Source organism: Homarus americanus, unplaced genomic scaffold (genome assembly GCF_018991925.1).
Source record: "Homarus americanus isolate GMGI-L3 unplaced genomic scaffold, GMGI_Hamer_2.0 scaffold32583, whole genome shotgun sequence".
Taxonomy (NCBI): domain Eukaryota; kingdom Metazoa; phylum Arthropoda; class Malacostraca; order Decapoda; family Nephropidae; genus Homarus; species Homarus americanus.
The window spans coordinates 14,367,163-14,389,652 of NW_024713129.1; the positions used below are offsets into that span (position 1 = coordinate 14,367,163).

The window sequence follows — 22,490 nt, forward strand, 5'->3', positions numbered from 1 at the left end:
ATGATGGGGTTTAAAACTTCTATTGGGTTCACGACCAATCTAGCTAACTGTTTACCATCGTTTCCAATCTCAAATATGGGTGAAAGGAAACCAGCGAATAAAATAACTTGATAAATTAAGTTAACCTATTTAAAATACATTCTAGAAACAATAATGACACTAATAGCAGGTTTACTGAGTATGAAAATTTTTCCGTCGACACAACATAATGCTAATAAGACTACAATTCAATTACAATATACAACACTTAACGTAATGGAGTAGGAACACTATAATATAAGAGAAGACAGTTCACACAATACAAATATACAGTATACAGCACTATGGAAGAGGTGAGACCCACAGCGACAACTACACTGTACTGTACATCAGGGGTGTCAAACTCATTTGCCAAGGCGGGCCAGAATTAATATGAGTACCTGTACACAGTATGCGGGCCAAGTAACATAATTATGAGCACTTCGCAATCACCTCTTAGGTGAGTAGTACGACAAAATAAGAAAGGTGGATTTAGTCTGCGCTCGTGCGAAACCCTTAAAAGCAAACAAATCAAGTGTTTACTTACCTTGATCAATATTATTGTTTGCTACTGCTGCTTCCTGATAATTGGCACCTCTTGGTATAAGAACATAAGAAAATAAGGAGTCTGCAATAGGCCGGTTGGCCTGTGCATAGCAGCTCCTATCGAGAGTTACTACCACTCTCTATCATCCATGAATCTATCTAGCCTCCTTTTAAAATTTTCCAACGTTCCAGCACTTACTATAAAGTTGCTAAGCTTGCTCCACTCGTCTACCACCCTATTTGTGAACCAGTTCCTTCCTATCTCCCTCCTAAACCTGAACTTATCCAACTTGAATCCGTTGTTCCGAGTCCTATCCTGCTCGGATATTATAAGAACTTTATCTATATCCCCTTTATTGATTCCTTTCACCCACTTAAATACTTCTATCATATCTCCCCGCACTCTTCGTCTTTCTAGGGAATGCAAGTTTAGTTTCTTTAACCTATCTTGATATGGAAGGTTTGTAAGTCCCGGAATCATTTTCGTCTTTCTTCGCTGCACCGACTCCAGTAAATTGATATCCATTCTATAATAAGGGCACCAGAACTGAACCGCATAATCGAGGTGCAGCCTGACTAGCGCAAGATATAGTTGCAATAAGACCTCTGCACTCTTATTACTTATGCTTCTAGATATAAAACCTAATACTCTGTTTGCCTTATTTCGAACATTAACGCACTGTTTTCTAGGCCATACTGTAGGTCCGGGCTTACAAGTACCCCTAAGTCTCTTTCACAAGTCGGCTTCTCTAGGTTGATGTTGTTAAGGCTGTATACATTGACAGTATTTGTTCTTCCAATATTAAGTATGCTACACTTGTTGGTGTTGAATTTAATTTGCCATTTTTCTGACCACTCATGCAGTTTATTTAAATCCTCCTGTAGTGCATTTGCATCCTTCCCTGAATTAATCTGTCGCCCTATTTTGGTGTCATCCGCAAACTTGCTTATGTCACTGTTGATCCCAGTATCTAGATCGTTTATGTATATTATGAACAAGAGTGGGCCTAGTACTGACCCCTGGGGAACCCCACTGGTTACACGACCCCACTCAGATTTAACACCATCTACGCTGACCCTCTGTGTTCTATCGGTGAGCCATGATTTTATCCAATTTAAAACTTTCCCCTCAATACCATGAGCCTTAATTTTTCTCAGAAGCCTCTGATGCGGTACTCTGTCAAATGCTTTGCTAAAGTCAAAGTAAATAACATCGTAATTTTCGTCATTATCTACTACCTCGAAGACTTTCCTAAAAAACGTCAGCAGATTTGTTAGACAAGATTTTCCCTTTGTAAACTCATTTTGAGAGTCGTAGATTAATTTGCTTTTCTCTAAATGCGATCGGATGCTATTTGCTATAATTGATTCAAGAAATTTCCCCACTACTGATGTCAAACTGATCGGCCGGTAATTTGACGCTGATGCTCTGTCTCCCCTTTTGAATATGGGTACTACATTTGCCTGTTTCCACAAGTCTAGCACAACTCCCGTGTCTAATGATTTTGTAAATAAATAAGAACATAAGAAAATAAGGAGTCTGCAATAGGCCGGTTGGCCTGTGCATGGCAGCTCCTGTCGAGAGTTACTACCACTCTCTATCATCCATGAATCTATCTAGCCTACTTTTGAAACTTTCCAGAGTTCCCGCACTTACTACAAATATACGAGGAGTCCGCTAATCTGTTCCTTACACTCTTTCAAAACTCGAGGGAAAATTTCATCCGGCCCTGGGGATTTTGTATGGACCAGTGCATCAAAGTTTGGCACTAACGACTGAGCTGTAGCAACCTTCAGTATTGAATTAAGGTGCGCATCAGTAAGTTGAGACCGAAGCCGAAACTTGTTCAAGTTCATCACAAAAGAGTTGTTCACAGACATATGTAGTTCCGAACATTGACATAATCCTTGAGGCAAAACATTTAATCCTGGAATAATTTGGTCCAAAATATTGATAAAATGTGCCAACATCAACACTTGAGAACTTGTTCCTCAACACAGAATCACACTGAAGCTCATTGGTGATGTTGATTGAGTATATTGTTCTAGCAAACAGCGGACTATTTTATTCAGCTGAGAGATACACTCACTATTTAGTTTTAGCTCCTCAAGGTAAGGCTGGAGCAGCAAATGGGCCGAGGCCGCATGCAAGTGTGTCGGGCCGCATGTTTGACACCCCTGCTGTACACAAACAAATTAAACTGACTTTTTATCGGGTGGTTAATCTAACACCAAAACCTCGAATGAATGCGTCAAAACATCAACTCCACTCATCCAATATGGTTAGTAAGATGACCCAGTGTGCCGACGCTTGGCAGCCCTATCACACTTTTGCCTTTAACCACTGGATGGCAACCTCTACCAGAAAACATTATAGTTGGCTGGCTTGTCAGATTAATGGATGAATACCTGTTTGGTACATAAATAACACTAGGAAAAACCGAACATAATACACAAGAGATATACTCAAAAAATTACACATGCACAATTGAGTTATGTGTGATATGCGTTAAATTCAAAAGTTAGGTGAGGCGTAGCGATAATTTTTCTTACCCGTGAGGTATCAGTAACGCCTGAGTGATGAAACGATGACTTATGTTAAGAAAAACTATCCATGCGTTTTGAAGGTATTAAGTAACAAAAGTATATAAAGATCATCCATGTTTTTGTTGTGAATAACGAAGGTATGTCTCCTACAGAAGCACGCCATCACGGGAAGTCCATAACAAGCTGGAGAAGAACAGGCGGGCGCATCTGAAGGAATGTTTTGAGACCCTAAGACGCCAACTGCCATCTATGGACGACAAGAAGATCTCCAACCAGACCATATTAAAGGCCGCTCACAGACACATCCAGGTGGGTCAACACTACCATCATGACGCCTTGCCATGATCTAGTGGATTATCATGTTGGAGTAGTCTACCATGATCTAGTGGACTATCATGTTGGAGTAGTCTACCATGATCTAGTGGACTATCATGTTGGAGTAGTCTACCATGATCTAGTGGACTATCAAGTTGGAGTAGTTTACCATGATGACTGTTCCATGTTGGAGTAGGGAGGGAGTGTGTGGAGGAAAGGATTGTACTTAGAGGTAGAGAACATGCCTAGAGGGAGGGACTCACAAAGGAGGTCCGGTCACACGTCATTACAGTGGATGAACGCAGGTGATAAGCCAAGTAACGTAACACTGTGACGTCATAAGTGTATTGATCGAACCTGGCTGGTTCTCACCACGCATCCCCCTCCCCCACACGGGGATATACTACATTTTATTAGGGGGCAGGTGTAGTACAGGGAGGTATACTGAATTATATTAGGGGGCAGGTGTAGTACAGGGAGGTATACTGTATTATACTAGGGGGCAGGTGTAGTACAGGGAGGTATACTGTATTATACTAGGGGGCAGGTGTAGTACAGGGCGGTATACTGTATTATTCTAGGGGCAGGTGTAGTACAGGGAGGTATACTGTATTATACTAGGGGCAGGTGTAGTGGGAGGTATACAATATACTAGGGGCAGGTGTAGTACAGGGAGGTATACTGTATTATACTAGGGGCAGGTGTAGTACAGCTGTATTATACTAGGGGCAGGTGTAGTACAGGGAGGTATACTGTATTATACTAGGCAGGGTATGTATTATACTAGGGGCAGGTGTAGTACAGGGAGGTATACTGTATTATACTAGGGGGCAGGTGTAGTACAGGGAGGTATACTGTATTATACTAGGGGGCAGGTGTAGTACAGGGAGGTATACTGTATTATTCTAGGGGGCAGGTGTAGTACAGGGAGGTATACTGTATTATACTAGGGGGCAGGTGTAAAGTGTATATTTATTTAGTTCAGTTCAGTATAATGTTCATGTAATTTAGGACATGATGAGTATGCTGTATTGATATGTAATATTTTGTAATGAACATTGGATATACAGAAATACACAGATTTAGAGATATAGTTGTGGTCACGTATTATGTTATTTTCATTGACAGAATTTGAAAAGAAAAGAGCGGGAGTATGAACACGAGATGGAACGTTTGGCCAGGGAGAAGATCGCTCACCAACAGAAGTTGTCGGTGCTGAAGAAGGAATTGTCAGCACGCTGGGACCACATTGACTTTAACGCATTACTCCCTGACATGGCGTCCCTCGAACAACATCGTGATAAAGAGACCAAGTCGACCACCACTGCTTCTGAACAGCCAGACCTTGAGGATGACACCCCAAGGGATGCCGGCACTCAGGCTTCCTCCATCGCCGCTCCTTGTACGCTCTCTCCTCGTCTGCACTCGGAGCCCCCTAGAGGGGCAATCACCTTTGCTACCATTGGTATAGACGGGAGTTCCAATATTGGCTCTTCAGGTTTGGTACCTAGAGACCATTTTACAGACCCTAACCAACCACTTAATTTGTCAACCAGTATCGTTGACTCATCGAGAGCGTCTCCTCGGATGCAACAGCTGGTTTCTCAAGGGAGATCCCCACACCACAACGGTGAGTGGGGATCACGGCAAGCGTCGCCACATTATACTTCAGCGGCGTACACTACCAGCAGCGAGGAAGACACGTGGCCATCTCCAGATAGTACCGTGGCACCCACCTTAACGCGGGAGACCGTGACAAGCGTACATGGCGAGCATTTACCAATAATGGGAAGCACAGGTATTCATCTACCAGCACAGCTGGTAGCAGGTGGAATGCAACTTAATGGTGCTCCAGGGGGTTTGTTAGGCCAGCCAGCCATTCAGGTCATCACCCCAGAAGGTTACAAATTGCTGCCAGCAGACCACGCACCTAATGGTGCTAAGCCGCTCACAATCACACTTGCACATCCAGGTAAGTGCTTTACCTGACATACACGGTTCAAATAGAAGACCTTGATTTTATTGACAGCATTTTTAATATGAATGAAGAAAGGAGTATTATTCAGACAAAACTAGTCAGCCTTTCATCAAGACTATTTATTGCCTGTACAGGTATTTGCTGCCACAGTGTAACTTTAACTACATTCACCTTCAGCAGATGGACTTGACAGAGGTGAAAACTCTGATGAAGTAAAAACAAGTGCAGGTCCAATGATGGTTGCCCTCAAGAATGGACTCCCTGCACTACATCTGACTGTTCCTACCACTGCCCGGTCACTCTCTCATACTCAAGGTTAGTCCTTGGTTTTCTGTAACCTGTATTTTTCCCACATTAACAGTATGGGAGTTTGCTAAGGGTTAATATAATTTATTACTCAACCTGAATGAGGAAAGGGACAGCAGACCGAGACACCCAGATAAGTTTTGTGTGTCACTTGCAGATGTTTTTGTTCAGGGAGAGGTCACTGTTTCTTTAATGTAATTTATTGCAAATGGATCATAATAATGATATTGATGCAAAAGGGATAATGATCCTATATAACTTTTCATTTGGGACATACTTGTTCATCACAACACCTGCAGGGATGAGATAGAAACTATCAGGTGTGCCAGATTATTCTGGGATAAAGCCATGCACCCATAACCATTCTCCACTGAACTGAAGCTCTACAGTTTTTTGCCAATCAAAGCACTTCCCATGGGCGATATCAGTACAGTATATGATTACATTGATTGGTTTATTGCAAGACAAAAGGTTATAGTTTCCAAAAACTTGACACGAGCAGTGACTCTGGCATGACTATACAAACAGTGCCCAGGAACATGGACTGCAAACATAGGGTTATGGCAAGGCTGTCAATGTTCTTGTAACCACATGTTACAGCTACTGATTGATCTGTAGTTGTATGTACTCTATTGGCAGTTGGTGTGGTCAGCAGATAAGGGCATGGGTGAGATGGGTGTGTATGACTCCTTGACTATGGCTAACTAACCATAACATTACACCACTGTTGTATGGAGTTGATCAAGCATTACAGAAATGTCCAAAAACATGGGACCTAACATGGGAAGGTTGGTGCAAGATGAGTCTGGCAAACAATAGGAAAATTTCAAAACAAGAATGAATATCCACACACATATATTTATATCCCCTACTCGCATATGCTGTATAACATTTCATTGTCCATATCAAGGATTCCAAATCAGATTAGCCAAGATAATACCCATGTATATATAAAGTGATGGGGCAGATTTTATGTGTAGTCATCTTGTAAACTCAAGAAGAAATAAAGTATAAAAAACAATAATGACATCCACCACACCTATCTATTATTTTTGCACACAAGAATATTTTTCAGGCTATTGAATCTTTTTATTAGTCTGTATTCTTAAATGTTTGATTTATTTAGTCGCTGTTATTAATCACATTAATAAAAAACAGCCTAACTCTTGCACAGGAAAAAGGCCATAAAACTGTCTGTGCTAGAATAGAAATAATAAAGGTCTTTAAGATGCATTCTGACAAAGTTGGTACAGTACTTTATAAGAAACACCGATTGGATATAGATATAAAGTCATTGGTAATGGACAGGTGTTTATTATATTTGTTACATGACTAATTGGTGTTTTACGTTCTTTTGTTATTTCCAGGCGCAAATGGAGCAATAACAACGGTACCTCTAAACCTAAGTGTTGGAGGAGGACCAACCGTCAAGGTGACGCAGGCAACTACATCCTCAATCTTGTCGTCTTACGTGCCCATAACTCACCCCAATGGTACGTAATGTAATCAGGAAGATCTTTGACTACTACTGTTGTGACCTGAACCTTATAAAAAATGGAAGGAAATATAAACTATTAAAGTAAAGAGAGAGAGAGATGGGAGGAATAGAGTGGGCAAGGAGAAATGCAGTTATGAGGCAGCCTAGACACTTTATTTGTCTTGTCCAGCATTTCAGATTACATATCACGAAGGAAAGGGAAATCCCTAACCATTATGAGAGAGAAGTGTACAAGTAATACTGTAGTCTTGGAAATTTTGTTACGAATTTTTTCCACATATAAATTACTGAAAACTTTAATCATTCTGTATATTTAAAGTTTTCTCATTCTCCCCGACAGGTATCACACAGTTGGTGTCTGCTGGTCTGGGCAGCAGCATGGGAACTCTTGTGTCTGGAATCGGTCCTTCAATAGTTACACCTCTGGTGGTATCCCAGCAACAACGTGGTGGTATGCCAGGCACCGTTACAACGGTTGGCAGTAAGGGGATAAAAGCTACTGCTATGGGAGGAACTGCCACCAGTATGCCATTGGTATCGACCCAATACACCACTTCCCTCGCCAGTGGTCTAGGAGGACTGGTGAAGCCTGTGGTCGTAGTGTCTGCTCCAGCAGCAGTCGCAGGGCTGATGGCTGGGGCTCACACGGTGGCCTCTGGCAAGCCCTGATGTGCACCACTTGGAGACAATCCCAGGAGAGTACAAGCCATACCTCAGCTGTGGGCCGGGCTTGAGGCTCTTAGTCTCTGCTGTCGCCCACTTTCACCGCCACTCTCATTCTTCATCGTCATACTTGTTATCATGAGAAAACTAGTACATATTTTCATGTTTATTTTTATGTGAGATCAAACTTGACATTCATGGCAAGTTTCTCTATGTACATTTTCATTACCGGTGATGTTGGAGATAAATAAGGATATCTAGTTATTCTTAATTTTTAAAATTTTATTAGGTAAATTATTTTATAAGGTGGCCAGCATGGAATCCAGGCTGCACCAGGAAGTGTGTGGTATTGAAGGCGACTATAGCCGGGGACTGGTCATCAGTACCCGGCGGTCACCAAACTGTGATAGTGGTTCATCTAGTGACTCTTGTTCTCTGAGAGTTGCTGGGTAGGACTCCATTATGCTGGTGGATGCACACTGCTCAACATGGTGCCAGCCACCATATTTGTGTTGCACTCACTGGTGTATATAGCATCACCCACCTGGTTGTTGGTGTTATTGTTATCAAACCTTGTTGTAAATGTCTTATCTTTATTATGTATTGTGTATGTATACCTTCTTTTTTTTTGACCAAATGATCCTTTTAAAGGTGACTAAATGTTGCTGTGGCTCCCCTGATGCTCTGCATACAAAGTATGCACGAGTTCACAACTGCTGACAGTGATATACACCCGCTCAGGGTGACGCGGTTTCCCCCTCTTCCTCAGACCTGCCGCCCACCTCACCAAATATCCCAAGTGTACAAATTCAACTGGTAGTCAGTTGTTACATGCAAGTGTATTGGCTGCAGTCTATTGTACCAAGTGTTTTAGTGTCACTCTGGGCGGCAGTACTATGCCAGATCTCAGGGTTGACGGGGGTCCTTGGACCTCTGCTCACCTCAGTGCAAACAAGCCATACCCAAACCCTCTTAATTGATAGTAAAATGTTTCAAATGTCTTCTGAATATTTTTTTATTTTAGCCTAAACTGATGATGGTTACACAAAAATTTCTTCCCTTGAAATGTGGCAATTGTTGTTTATTACACATCACCGGCAGCTATAGTAGTACAGTGCCTGTCTTTTAAGGAGGAACGTAATGGCTGCCAAGTGCCCAGCGAAGATTAATGGTAGAGGTTTGTAACCTCTGTTTACAGACATAAAATACTGTATATATACTGTATATGTGAATTCAAACTACATAAGTAAATTACTGTACAGTCAAGATATAATTGAAACAATGAATTTAATAAGTAAACTATTTATTAGATTACTAGAAAGAATTTTATGTTTACTCAAGAACTAAGGGCCACCTGCCTCAACTTCTCCCAGCCTCGATGATAAATGTCCGGTTAATTTTTGCCTCTGGTTCTTGTAATGCTACATGGAGACTGCCATCACTGTAAGAATACATTAAAATTAAACTTTCTAAAAAAAATTTAACAGTCAAAACATGGTTAAGGAATTTTTAAGAAGAAAAAGATGTCACTGAAATGTACTGGGTATTAACAGAAGGTAGAAAAGGATGGCAAGTGTGCAGAAAGATGATTAAAATATAAAACGGTGTAGAAAAAAAAGAAAGGGAGAAATGAAAAGGGGTACTGAGATAGTATAGCCAGATGAAAAGAAGGAACACAGGAAGGAATGACTACAAATGGAGCAACCAAGGGAAGTCTCATTGGATGCCCACCATAGAAAACTTAAATGTTCTCCTTTTTATCTTTTCTGGACGAGGGAAGCATTGCAAAAATGACAGAGAAATTAACAGTAAAGAAAAGTGTCTGGACTTTTTGTACACAAATATGTAAAATAAATCTTTCCTATGGTGTCAATCCTTGTCATCTTTGTGAATTTGCTACAATATCAAAGTGAAAAAAAATCCTTTGGTGTGTGACCTATGAAACATTCTATACTGTACAATGAATAGTCCTTCATAACAGAAGATATTCCGATACAGTAATACAACTAATGATAAGCGAATGTATTTAAAATTCTAGGTCAACCAGTTTGGTGCTTTTAAGGTGCCCACTGATCAAATTTAGCTGGGAAGAAATGATAAAATATGATTACATTTACAGGGGTACAAAGTGAGAATTATACAGAAGAAAGACGGACAAAGAGATGAAAAGAAACTACTGTATATTAAAAAATAAGTGAATCAGAACGTACCTCTTTAAATGGAAATCTGCTTTGAGTAATTTTGAGTCGGAGGTCAGACTTGTGACATCCACCTGTGAAAATAAGACACACTACATTTTACTACACCTCGGCATGATGTTGTACAGTATAGTTATGGACAAAAAGAAATTCAGCAGGGAGGGAGTGTAAGCTGGGGCTGCCTCATAATTAAACAAAAAAAATTAAATTGTGGTGTGAAAAGAACATTGAAGACTTTTAATCACCAAATTCATGCAAAGTTACCAAGTCTCGACCAAACCCCCACCCTCCATCCTCATTTGCCGAATTCTTTTTATTCGTAACTGTACCATTTTTGGCTACATTAATTACGAAGTACAGTAAAACCTATTACTTGTGGACTGCTTGGTGAGTTAAGGAGCTCTAGGGGCAAATAAACTAAATAATATGTAATGGAAAACAATTATACAGTAAACTTTTGCATGAAGAAGGTAAAAAGAGTTGTGCTTACTTAGTCTGACACTTCTGAATGAAGTATTTATGAAGAAATTCAAACCTAGCCAACTTAAAATGGCCAACAAATGACATTATGAATATTTGTAAACCTGTTAGGAAATGTTTTAGATAAGTAAGATTTTTTTTCTCACCAAATCGTTCTCATTAATATCATTGCTGGCTAAAATGTCCACCTGTATTTTTACTTTTGAAATTCTACAAACAACTTTTTCTCTCACTTTTTAACTCAATATTCATGGAAATCTTTGAAGATTGATTTAAATAATTAGCTTTAAAGACATGCTTGAGTTTAACCCCCCTCTTCCCCAGAACAGTTCGTAAAAATAGAACACAAGGAACACGAAACGTCCACCGATGATGGCCGCAGTCCCTACAGCCAGCTTCCACTGATATTGGCTACAAATTATGGGTGATGCTCCACATAATATAATTATGCAAGACAATCTACTTACAGCATATAAACCACAGAATGAAGAAGAATGCCATAACAATACATTTTAAGAATCAACAAACTTTTCCTTCATTTGCTTGTCATCTAATCAATCCCAATACTGTAAAAGATTATCTACCTCTATGATCCGGTCAATACAAACTTGAGTATAAAGGACAGGTAAAGTGACTCCCTATATGGTGAAAGCATCATTAACTCGGAGAGAGAGAGAGATATATCATCCTGAAGAAGAAGAACCTGTTATTATACACTCTTTACATACCTGAACTAGAATGGACTCCTCTTGGGGTTGTTTTGTTGCCTCCTCTGCTTCGTAAATAACTACAGAGCAGCTGGTGGGGATGGGGGATGGGAGGGCCAGGTTTAAGCTCTGGCGAGAGTGGGTGGGAGTCCCCCTACTGAACACACACTCACTGTTTTCACTACCTAAGACCTATAAATAAGGAAAATTATGTGTGAATGCATTTGGAGATGATGGGCACACTTATTTAATGAATGGTTGATGAGGAAAAGTTAGGTTTATGACACTTTAAGTTGGAGGAAAATCAGGAGTTACTTGATGTGGTAAAATTAATGGTGCAGGTAGGGGTAATAATGAACAGGCAGGGTTAATATACTGTGTGAAAGTCCACTACAAAAAGAGGCAGATGAAAAATGACAAAATAAACCACGACTGACAGACACAGGAACATGACTTTGCCTAACGTTATGATTCAGGCTTAAACACAGGGTTTAGATGTTATGTCAGTGAATATTGACTTATTCTTTTACACTCAGTCCTTAATCCCTAGTGACCCTGCCAGATTCTCTTATCTTGTATAGTGGTCTAAATTTCATGTTCTTTTTATTGTACTGTATTTTTTTGTCTCTAAACATTCTATTCTGTCTCTTGTATGTTTATCTCTGTCTATTAACATTCTATTCTTTGTTTACATTATAGGTTATCCATAATAGACAAGATTCTAGGCCACCCTTTCACTACATACCTACCAGTACCCTTGTTTTCTTTACTCCCCTTATCCTCCCCTGTTTTATTTTGATTGTTTTGTTCCCATTTTCCCTCCCAGGTGTCTTTACTCCCCTTACCCTAACCCATTTCTTCTTAGTTTTGTTCTGCTACATTAAGGACACAATGTTTTCACACTATTACATAAGCTAACATCTATAAAGGGCTGCATCTGGTAAAGAATTGAACGAACATAAAGATTAAATATGTGTATCTTCCGTTGGCGATCAGCATGTGTGTGTGTGAAAACGGTTTGTTAAATTCTGTTGAAAACTGTAAGACTGTTGTAGCTAACTGCACGACAGTTCCATATTCCTCGTGTCTGGTGGCATGGCGGAACAATGAAAAAAATATCCTCATACAATGCACATGATTTGTATGCTCAGTCAGAGATCAGCTTAAGCTCAGTGTGCATGTGTGTAATATACAGGTATACAGAGTATATTATTTATTCGTGCAGGCTTTACCAAGACAGTACACTATGAATGGAACCAAAAGTAATCAAGATTATCCCATCACCTACTGTCAATCATTCCTTCTTAAGTAGTGTAGATGCTGCTACAGTGACAGTCATAAGAATGTCATAACCTTACTGTCTACCAATGACGCAACAGTGGTTGGTAATTCTTTTCTTTTCCCAACATAATTAGGGTCTCGGGAAAACATATACCCGTACACACTGCCCTACAGACTTCCATAAGAGATTGTGAGTAATGTATTATAAAAGCAACATTGTCTTCATTTATGGATGTGTGAGGACAATGTTGCAGTTGTAATATAATCATTCACACAATCTCCCACAAAAATCAATAAGACAAAGTGTATACATTTTTCTGAGACACCTGTACAGTATCTTCTTACCATACAGAACACAGATGTAGCGAGAGCTGGCACCATGGAGGAGGAGGTGGAGGCAGGTTTTGGTTGACCCACCAATAGTGCTGCCTCTGTTGATGCACCAGCAGCCAGCACCTCATCAGGGGGCACCGAGCATAAAAACTCAGCTTGAGGAAACGCATCTCCCACAAGTTGCTGTAAACGTGGGATTTTGGCCGACCCACCAGTCAGAATAACCTGCCAATACAACACATTTCATCATGTTTCCATCCACATTACAATACATTTAAACAAGAATTGATACAAGAAGACAAGACTCAAATGCAGTACACAATGATGCTACAATACATGAATGGATGGATGGATTTATAGGTCACTGAAATGCAACTTGTTAAAAAGCTTACCGGGTAATCCTGAGGTATTGCTGGTACAGTATAGAGGCAACATGTGTACCTCTCACTACTGTGGTTTGGGTTCAATCCCCAGCCCAGGTTACCCTGGTACTTGTGAAAAGGGTGTTAACCAGTGTGACACTACCAAACATGGCAGGTTTCTCCAAGTTCTCCTGTACTAACACTGGATAATGAGAGATAAAAGAACAGACCCAACTATTGAATAAATAAACTATGAAGCTAACAGCAACAATAAAAATACAAGGTTAGGGTACTGGTTATGCTGCACCACAAAATGAATCGACAATATAACATAATTTTACAGATTAAAGAGACTTACTTTCTGTATTTGATTCTCGGTGAGGCCGCACCTCTGAACAGCCTCCTTAGCTGACTGTAAGAAGGCCGTCAGTGTCGCCGTGACTATACCATCAAATCTTGCTCTTGAGAGTGTTGTGGAAAAATCAACTCCTTCCCACAAGGATTCCACATAAACCTGCAAGTACATCAAAAAACTTTGAACTCTTATTTCAGTTAAAAGCCTAAAAAATGTTGCAGATATTGCCCAGATGAACAACAAACAAATGGAGCAACTACTAAGTAACCCCCTTTCAGTTATTTTGTCCTTATGGCATAATTACTAAAAATATTCTATTTCCAACTTTTTTACAGTGAAGTATAAAACTATCTAGACTATATATCATGGTAGCCAGTTCTCTCTCAGGGTAATTTAAAGTCATTATTTTTTACTCCTTGATCATTGCATTGTGGCTTAAATAAGACATAAGTTCATCTTTAGGTGTCTAGTTACAGGGAATCTTAGTGTACAGCAAGAGAGATTAATGATCCATAACCAAGCTACAGGACTAACAATTATCACAACTCAAAAATATCTTCCAGCTGCCAAGGATTAATACCCAGAACTTTAATCCTAAAAGACCAACCTGAGCTGTTCCCATGGTGGAGAGAACGTGTTTACAGTTTTCGGCGGCATTATACAGTTTTCTTCTTGAGCGTCTATTCTCTAGGGGGTCACCTTTGTATTTCCTGAGGATCAAACACGAGAAAAATTTCAATATTTCACCCCATAATGCAGTGTCAAGACTAGTAGGATGGTGAGTACTGTTGAAATAAAATATACCTGCACACACACACACACACTGTATACAACAATACAGGAATCCCTAATTCTTACCAACTTAAGAACTGTATTTGCACTTATGTGATGTACTTTTTACTTATACCTGTACCAGGCTTATCTAGGAACAGAGCCTCACTATATATGAGGAGCACCTACATTTATCGTATATGTAAACTTTATCTTATACTGTTTACGGTTGGCTATTGGTGTATAAAAATTTGTATGAAATACTAAACACCACTACAAACACAATGAATGGTCTAACATACAGTACTGTTATCTTAATATATCTACATAACTGAAGAAATTATTTGTACACACTTCACAAACACAACGAGATCCCACAAGAAACCCTCCAGCTAACTCACGTGTAAAATTCCTTAGCAAAATGTTGGACGAGCACAGACGTGAGAGAATCTCCTGCTACAGTTGATGACGTGATGGATTCCTTCACCGTCACCAGGCCTCCTGCGACCTCTACCACCGAGCCAACGACGGTCGTACCTCCACAGTGAAGGACCACAACTTGCCTGGTGCAGAATAATTCACTCATTTACAAGAATATTAAGAAAAAATTATCTATAAAAATGTCACCAAGTGCTATATGTCATAATATAAAATGTGTGTGGAGTATGTGGCCATTTTTTCCTGACCACCGGCATTACTAAGAAAATTGATTTGGGCAAAAATACTGTACAGGGAGGGTGTAAGAATTAGGCTCTTATCATACATGCTACACAACATACAGTACACATGCAAAAAAATATACTGTATACAATCAGCATACAAGCACCGATTACACAGAGACTGTCGTGGGTCCTGTGTCAGTGTATAAAATCAAACACGCGACAGAAAGACTAACGCACACACAGTTTGGATCAGTCTACGTACATATTGCGTTTGTTATCGTCTGTGAGAGCGTAGGCCAGGACCGCAGCAGCTGGCTGGGAGACTGTGGCCAGAACGGTGAACGTGGCTTTCTTGGCAGCCTTCTTCACAGCCATGATGGTCCCTTCACTGCTCCAGGCCGGCACAGCGATCACCAGCGGCAGCTCTGGTTCACTGGTGTGGGCGCTGGCTATTTCTGAAGGACCACAATAACTTTAATTTCACTGCACTGTTCATAGGCAAAGAGAAATAAATGGCACGTTGAAAATATTTAAAGCAGAGAACAAGGATGGAGACATGGGGGTAAAGAAGAGGTAGAGGAGTGACGAGTCTTATATAGCATCAAACACAACTCATCTGGGGTGAGGATATATGGTAGAGTGGACATAATTCAGTTGTTAATGCTCCTAATATAAGCTCCTTCAAAAAGACAAACTTAAGGAGAAGGCATTATCAATATGTGAAGTACTGCTCACTAGAGATGGTACGGTACACAAGACATGAATACATATTAAGAATGTGGTTCCAGAAGTTAATGATGATGATGTGTGGCAACAAAAAGAGGACAGTTAAAGTACAATACAGGTACTTGGTAACAGCAAACCTTTCAGGAGTGAAAAGATGTGAGTGAGAACTTCTTCCGCCGACACCTGTACCATCTTCTCTCCTCGCTGCACTGAGTAGCGTGCCTGACCATTCTCCCAGTTAGGGGGACAAGAAGAGTTAGATGGACACATTCCCTCATCCTCAACCGTACCCACTACCCGTAACACGTTTTGCACTGTGTTTGTTCCATGGCGAATTATTCCCTGCTTGGCTGATATTCCTGTCACCTGTAACAAACACCAAACATAATTAAAGATGATCACAATATCTTACTTAGTGTTAGAGCACAGAAGGTGACTTGAGTATAAGGGCAACATTAAGTACTGTAGCTACAAGTAACCTGTACAGTATTGTGATAACTACTACACTTACCACTTCTACATCATGGAACGCGACAACGGCAGGAGTGACTCTGTCTCCGGCTGCGTTGGCTACCACTTCAAACTTCCCATCCTGTAGAAGATATAAGCACAGTAATTAGTTTAATAATTTAATAGGGACATGAACATTCGTGTCTTGATGGTGATGGAATATTGATCCTAGGCTGATGGGTAATAAGAACAATGAACAGTATAACTTAAGATGATAATTATTGATTAGTCTTTGGTAACAACTGTATAAAGGCAGTTAGATATATACTGTACAGTGCTCCAACGGATGACACCAAAATAGGGCGGCAAATTAATTCAGGGCAGGATGCAAATGCATTACAGGAGGATCTAAATAAACTGCAGGGGTGGTCTGAAAAATGGAATATGAAATTCAACACCAGCAAGTGCAGCGTACTTAATATTGGAAGAACAAATACTGTCAATGTATACAGCCTTAACAACATCATCCTAGAGAAGTCGACTTGTGAAAGAGACCTAGGGGTACTTGTAAGCCCGGACCTACGGCCTAGAAAACAGTGCGTTAATGTTCGAAATAAGGCAAACAGAGTATTGGGTTTTATATCTAGAAGTGTAAGTAACAAGAGTGCAGAGGTCTTATTGCAACTATATCTTGCGCTAGTTAGGCCGCACCTCGATTATGCGGTTCAGTTCTGGTGCCCCTATTATAGAATGGATATAAATTCACTAGAGTCGGTGCAGTGAAGAATGACAAAAATGATTCCGGGACTTAGAAACCTTCCATATCAGGATAGGTTAAAGAAACTAAACTTGCATTCCTTAGAAAGACGAAGAGTGCGGGGAGATATGATAGAAGTATTTAAGTGGGTGAAAGGAATCAACAAAGGTGATATAGATAAAGTTCTTATGATATCCGAGCAGGATAGGACTCGGAGCAACGGATTCAAGTTGGATAAGTTTAGGTTTAGGAGGGAGATAGGAAGAAACTGGTTCACAAATAGGGTGGTGGACGAGTGGAACAAGCTTAGCAACTTTGTAGTAAGTGCTGGAACTCTGGAAAGTTTCAAAAGGAGGCTAGATAGATTCATGGATGATAGAGAGTGGTAGTAACTCTCGACAGGAGCTGCCATGCACAGGCCAACCGGCCTATTGCAGACTCCTTATTCTCTTATGTTCTTATGTTCTTAACCACCCTAACCTAACCTCATCTATACCATATACCATATGAAAGGTCAGGTTGGACTCTCAAAGGTTCTACTGGTGTGTGTGTGAGTGTGTTCTAACCCCAGTTATCCCTCGTCACCAAAGCCCCGCCCACTATGAAAGAAATAAGCATTAACGCCAAAAAACAAAGGTCATATTCATTCAAATCTCAATGAAAAACCTGGGATAAAACATGTGAGTCAACTAGTCCAGCTCGGGCACAGTATGAGTCTACCTCAACAAGACCAACCACACCTCAAGCCTCGTGTACCAGCCACTCCCTAAGGCCACCACACACTCTACCCGAGGCTATCTACACACGTTCACTCATCTTACCAACAATAAGTCATAAATTAACGTACAATATTAAGATAATGAGGTCCGGTATTAAGAGTAAGGGAACTACCAAATTCCGATATTGCGCACACCTACACACATACGTACAGACACATACACACACCACTCTCTTGTACGTGACGCATTACTGTACCTTATTAACAGCAATACAACAGGAGCTACAGCCAATGTATATTCCAAATGTGACTGACATGGCACAAGTAAAGGGCCTCACTCACATGTGGCAACTGACTAATGTTTTGGTGGTGGCACAACTAATGTCACAAAGTTAACACGAACAACATCTATTAGTAATTTATTTGGTTTTGATTTTATAAAATAAATAATATTATTATAACTGAAATTAATGAACTCAATTTAATAACTAAAATTTTTGTTGGGATTTGGTTGACTTATATTGCCTGGAAAGCAATAAATATTTTCCGTTATTTAATTCGTGGTTTTATTTTAACATTAACTATGTTCATTTTGATCTATCGGTATATCTTGTATCTTCTTTCTTGTCCTTCATCAATATTAAATCATCAATCAAATATCTAGTCATCTATAAATCATAACTTGTGAATGGTTCATTACCAATCACCAATAAGTAAATTCCTACTTCTCAGATATATAATACTCATTCAAATAACGACTAATAATTGGCTATAGCGCCTGATTTACTAAACTAACAATCCAGTATAAAACTATATTATCTCTGAAACATAAAAGTTCTTTGATGCAAAAAACAAAATTCTAACAAAATCATCAAAATAAAAGAGAACCAACGGCCAGGTGGAGCTGAGGCGCTACTACTTCCTTGTGAGGATGATTACATTGATACTACTACTACTACTACTAATAATAATAATTTATCATGAAAGAAAAGTTTGTAGTCCAATGAATTACTAAGATTAATTTCGTTTTCTAAAACTGTGCTAAGAGTAAAAAAATAATTAAGTTAAGTCTCTGTCATTTTATACAACATACGCTTAATTACTCACCTTCTTCAATTCACAATAATAATCTAATAAACTAACTTTTAATAAATAAATTTAAGCTTAATCTATGTTTTAGTGACAATAAAATATAAACTTATTTATGGTAGGCGTCTTGCCTTACAACGAACTAGTGGGTTAGAGTCATGAAGCTTTTATATGAGACAGCGAGACAGTTACTGAAGCGGAGTGAAGCCTAATATATACAAGGGTCACAAATATGATTAAACAATACGAGGACAAGTTTATGTATATAGGACACTTTAAGTAAACGGTAAACAAACAACAAATTAAGTTTAAGCTCAAGATTTGAGTAAGAGAGTAGAGATACATGTATATAGGGTCCTGTATTTGATATCATAATGCATTACTTAGGTCATTAGTGCGTGTTTTAGTTTAGTAAATATGCTAATCAACAAAAATGAAAAATGAAAAGAGAGCTCAAGAAGTTAGGTAAAATACTTATCTCTGGTTCATGAGATAGTTCATGAAGCAATATGTTCATATAGTGTTAGAAATAGTATGCGAACAAAACCCTAAACTCATTGCTTAAAATAGACTAATTTAACATTTTAACCTAGTATAACCAAATATTAACAATAAAATAATCAAATAGTAGCTTTTAATTCAAATTGAATTGGTTTAATTGGGTTGTACTGCGCTACAACATGTAATTAATGGCCTTTTAAGATAACGTTCGTGGTAGTTATTTAACAAAAGTTTTACTCTCCGTTAGTTGCCTCTCACGGACTCGTCTCTTCACTGTGGGTGGACACGTTTCGTGCCTTGTGGCCTAAAAGTGAGTATTTTCACCTCTTTCCCACTTATATATATGTTAAGGGAGTGTCTTATATTGTGTAAAGGTCTTATATGTGAGGGCAAATATTTATATATAAGGACGCACCGCAAAATGAGGTATTAGTAGAGGTAAACACGTGTGTTTACGGTGCATATGACGCTTCAGGTATTATGACATGTTATTATACTTAAATATGTGTTATATGTACACTGTGAGGTGATAGGCGTAGATAAGTAACCCAGGATGTATCAGTATTAATGTTGTAAGTTAACAGTACATAACGATGTGCTCCTTATAGAAACATCTCCACTTTGGGTAGATAGATATTAGTAAAATCATCATTCAAGTTTAAGATTGATGCAGTATGTACTGTATATATATAATGCTGGTTTGTAATGTACTCATGAGTGTAATTATACAATCACTGTATACCTAGACTGTGAAGGTATATAATCTTCACATACAGTAGGTAGAGTTAGTGAACTCCGACAGGTGCCTCTATGCTGGTATGTTATAATCTCGATTTTAACACAAACTGAATTTCACCATACGAAGTGGCTCCATAGCTATTGTGGCTACCCAGCCCACAGGCATCGGGGCTATATTAGAACCCGAAATTAACATGGTGGGCAGTTGCTGCATGGTCGTTGGGTATTTAGCTCGTTAAATGAAATATTAAAGTACAGCGCATTACTGCTTTCCATTTTATGGTTTTTGGTTTCCGACAGTTTAGGTTAGGTTTGCTCCTCGACAAACATGTCATTGTAATGCAAAATGCGGAATGAAATGTATTCTATTCTCTGAGAATGTGATCACACAGCCTGTGGGCGAGTTAGCTGCAGTATTACAGCCACAGAACCACTCTGTTCTCCACAACTTGTCTTGGCAGCACTCAACAGCTTGGATGAACTGTGCTTTTACAATGTTTCCTGGGAATGAGTTCCACATGCCTGCTATCCTTTGTGTAAACATATACTGTACTTCTTTAGGTTGATGCTACACCTCTCCTTCCTTAATATTAATGTAAGTCTTCATGTTGCTGCATTTAACCAGAATATTAACCACACTAAGGCTGCCTGAGGGTTAGGTTAGGATAGGATTAAGAAGGTTAATATAATGGTGAAATAAGCTGAGGTGTATAATCTTCAGGTGATCCAAAATGCTCTTTAACTTTATTCACTCCTTTCTGATGCATCAAATTTGATCTGTACTTTCCATGTTATGTGACAGTACTGTACTGCCTTATTATCCCTACTGTTGTAGTGTGTCTTTTATTTATTGTTTCTCAGTGAATGTGATAAAATCCTGATACAGTATATGAACATTTTGAGGTGAAATTCAATAGTTCATCTTCTTGAATAATTGTTTCTGCATTGAAGTCAGAGAAAACGTACTTAGAACCACCACCAAGTTTCATGATATGATTCTCCTATCATCAGTGGGTGTTAGTTGTAGGGACGGTGACCATCAGCATAATGCATGTTCCTGGTGTACTGTATTCCGTTTTGCTAATTAAAGATCATTATTCTGTCTGTTGGGCACATTAGTTGCAGGTACAGTTGTCTCCCTTGCTCGGGAAATGATTGATAAGGCTATTTCCTAGGACAGTACAGTAAACCCTCCATAACTCTGCACATATGGGGTTCTGGCCTTGCCGAATTATTCCAACTTATCGGGCCACTTCCTCCCTCCAAAAAAAAATTTATTGACCCATATACGTATATGTACATGTAATTAGTAAATGTAAAAACGTAACACTTACCAGCATTGCAGGCAACATAGTAGGTGACACAGGCATGGTAGGTGCTGCAGGTGGCCAGATATGCCGAGATTTTCCCAGATAATTTTATATATCAGCATTTCCCGAGTTAAACTATTCCGTGACCGTATCCATGCCAAGTAGTACAGTAATATGAAATTCCGAGTTATCGAGGGTTTACTGTGCAGTATTTGTACTAATATTCAAAAGTGTGTGATATATTACAAAAAAATATTTCAAGCATAATTCTTTTACAGTATACATTATGACATATCTACAGTATTTACCATATTGCTTTCTGCCAGAATAAGGCCAAGATACAACAGGCTGATGAATATTGTTAAAAGTAGAGAACAGGTACAGTACAGTACTATATTTGTTCAGCTTTGAATAATTATTTTTCAGTACCAAGAGTATGCGTTACGTTGCTGCTTACTGCCTTGCTGCCCTCGGTTGCAGCCACCCCTCAGTTAAGGACATTGAAAATATTCTTGCCGCTGTGGGCATTGACTGTGATGCTGCTCGAGCCAAGAAAGTTGTATCTGAACTTGAGGGCAAGAATCTAAACAGTGTGATTGACGAAGGTAAGTACTGTACTGTATTGTATTGGTAGTGAAGATCTGTACAGGACAATAATTTCTTTTGAGACTGAACTAAATATTTTTGGACAATATGTTACTTTTGTTTAGCAGTATGAGATGATATTGATGCTGGCTAGGTTTTCTTGTGTGTACAGTACAAGTATATTCCTTTATGCAGGAGCCTTTGGTCTGTGGGGAAGAGTTAGGTTCCTGGTATATTAGGAAAATGGTCAATGTTTAAAATTGACAACAATAAAATATATGCTGGAGGGTGAGGAGAGCTGGTGATGCTTCCTCAGCCTAGTCTCTTCCTTATGTATTGTTTGGTTGATTATTAATGTACTGTATTAACTTTCAGGTATGGGTAAAATTGGAACAATGCCAATTGGAGGTGCTGCCCCTGCTGGAAGTAGTGCTGCCACAGCTGCAGTGAAGAAAGAAGAGAAGAAAGAAGAAAAGAAAGAAGAAAAGGAAGAACCTGAAGAAGAGTCTGATGATGACATGGGCTTCGGTCTCTTTGACTAAGATCATTGATACAAAATAAATTGTATTTTCATTTATTGTATCTCTTGAACCTCT

General features: G+C 39.3%; 3 protein-coding genes across 7 annotated transcripts in view; 2 read left to right on the plus strand and 1 right to left on the minus strand.

Annotated features, from left to right (window-relative positions):
- The window catches only part of LOC121868002, a 56,810-nt gene extending 47,938 nt beyond the window's left edge, over window positions 1–8,872 (plus strand). For 2 of the 5 annotated variants that reach the window (XM_042368239.1, XM_042368211.1), the window contains exons 3-7: window positions 3,264–3,420; window positions 4,555–5,398; window positions 5,582–5,719; window positions 7,078–7,203; window positions 7,549–8,872. In XM_042368239.1, coding sequence (XP_042224173.1) covers window positions 3,264–3,420; window positions 4,555–5,398; window positions 5,582–5,719; window positions 7,078–7,203; window positions 7,549–7,877 — 1,594 coding nt within the window. In that variant the 3' untranslated portion in view covers window positions 7,878–8,872. The remainder of the gene's footprint in view (window positions 1–3,263; window positions 3,421–4,554; window positions 5,399–5,581; window positions 5,720–7,077; window positions 7,204–7,548) is intronic. The other 3 variants (XM_042368228.1, XM_042368219.1, XM_042368250.1) reach the window with 3 other exon arrangements.
- Window positions 8,871–18,048, minus strand: LOC121868019 (heat shock 70 kDa protein 14-like). The gene is made up of 11 exons (XM_042368263.1): window positions 17,929–18,048; window positions 16,258–16,338; window positions 15,884–16,112; window positions 15,283–15,475; window positions 14,760–14,921; window positions 14,195–14,297; window positions 13,591–13,746; window positions 12,883–13,095; window positions 11,278–11,448; window positions 10,082–10,143; window positions 8,871–9,312 (listed from the first exon to the last, which is right to left on the minus strand). The coding sequence occupies exons 1-11, from the start codon at window positions 17,986–17,988 to the stop codon at window positions 9,231–9,233; spliced, it is 1,512 nt and encodes a 503-aa protein (XP_042224197.1). The 5' UTR covers window positions 17,989–18,048; the 3' UTR covers window positions 8,871–9,230.
- A 1,433-nt stretch (window positions 18,049–19,481) lies between these two features.
- Window positions 19,482–22,467, plus strand: LOC121868043 (60S acidic ribosomal protein P2-like). The gene is made up of 3 exons (XM_042368304.1): window positions 19,482–19,571; window positions 21,736–21,914; window positions 22,270–22,467. Exons 2-3 carry the CDS (start codon window positions 21,746–21,748, stop codon window positions 22,434–22,436), a joined length of 336 nt encoding a protein of 111 aa, XP_042224238.1. The 5' UTR covers window positions 19,482–19,571; window positions 21,736–21,745; the 3' UTR covers window positions 22,437–22,467.
- Window positions 22,468–22,490: the final 23 nt, after the last annotated feature.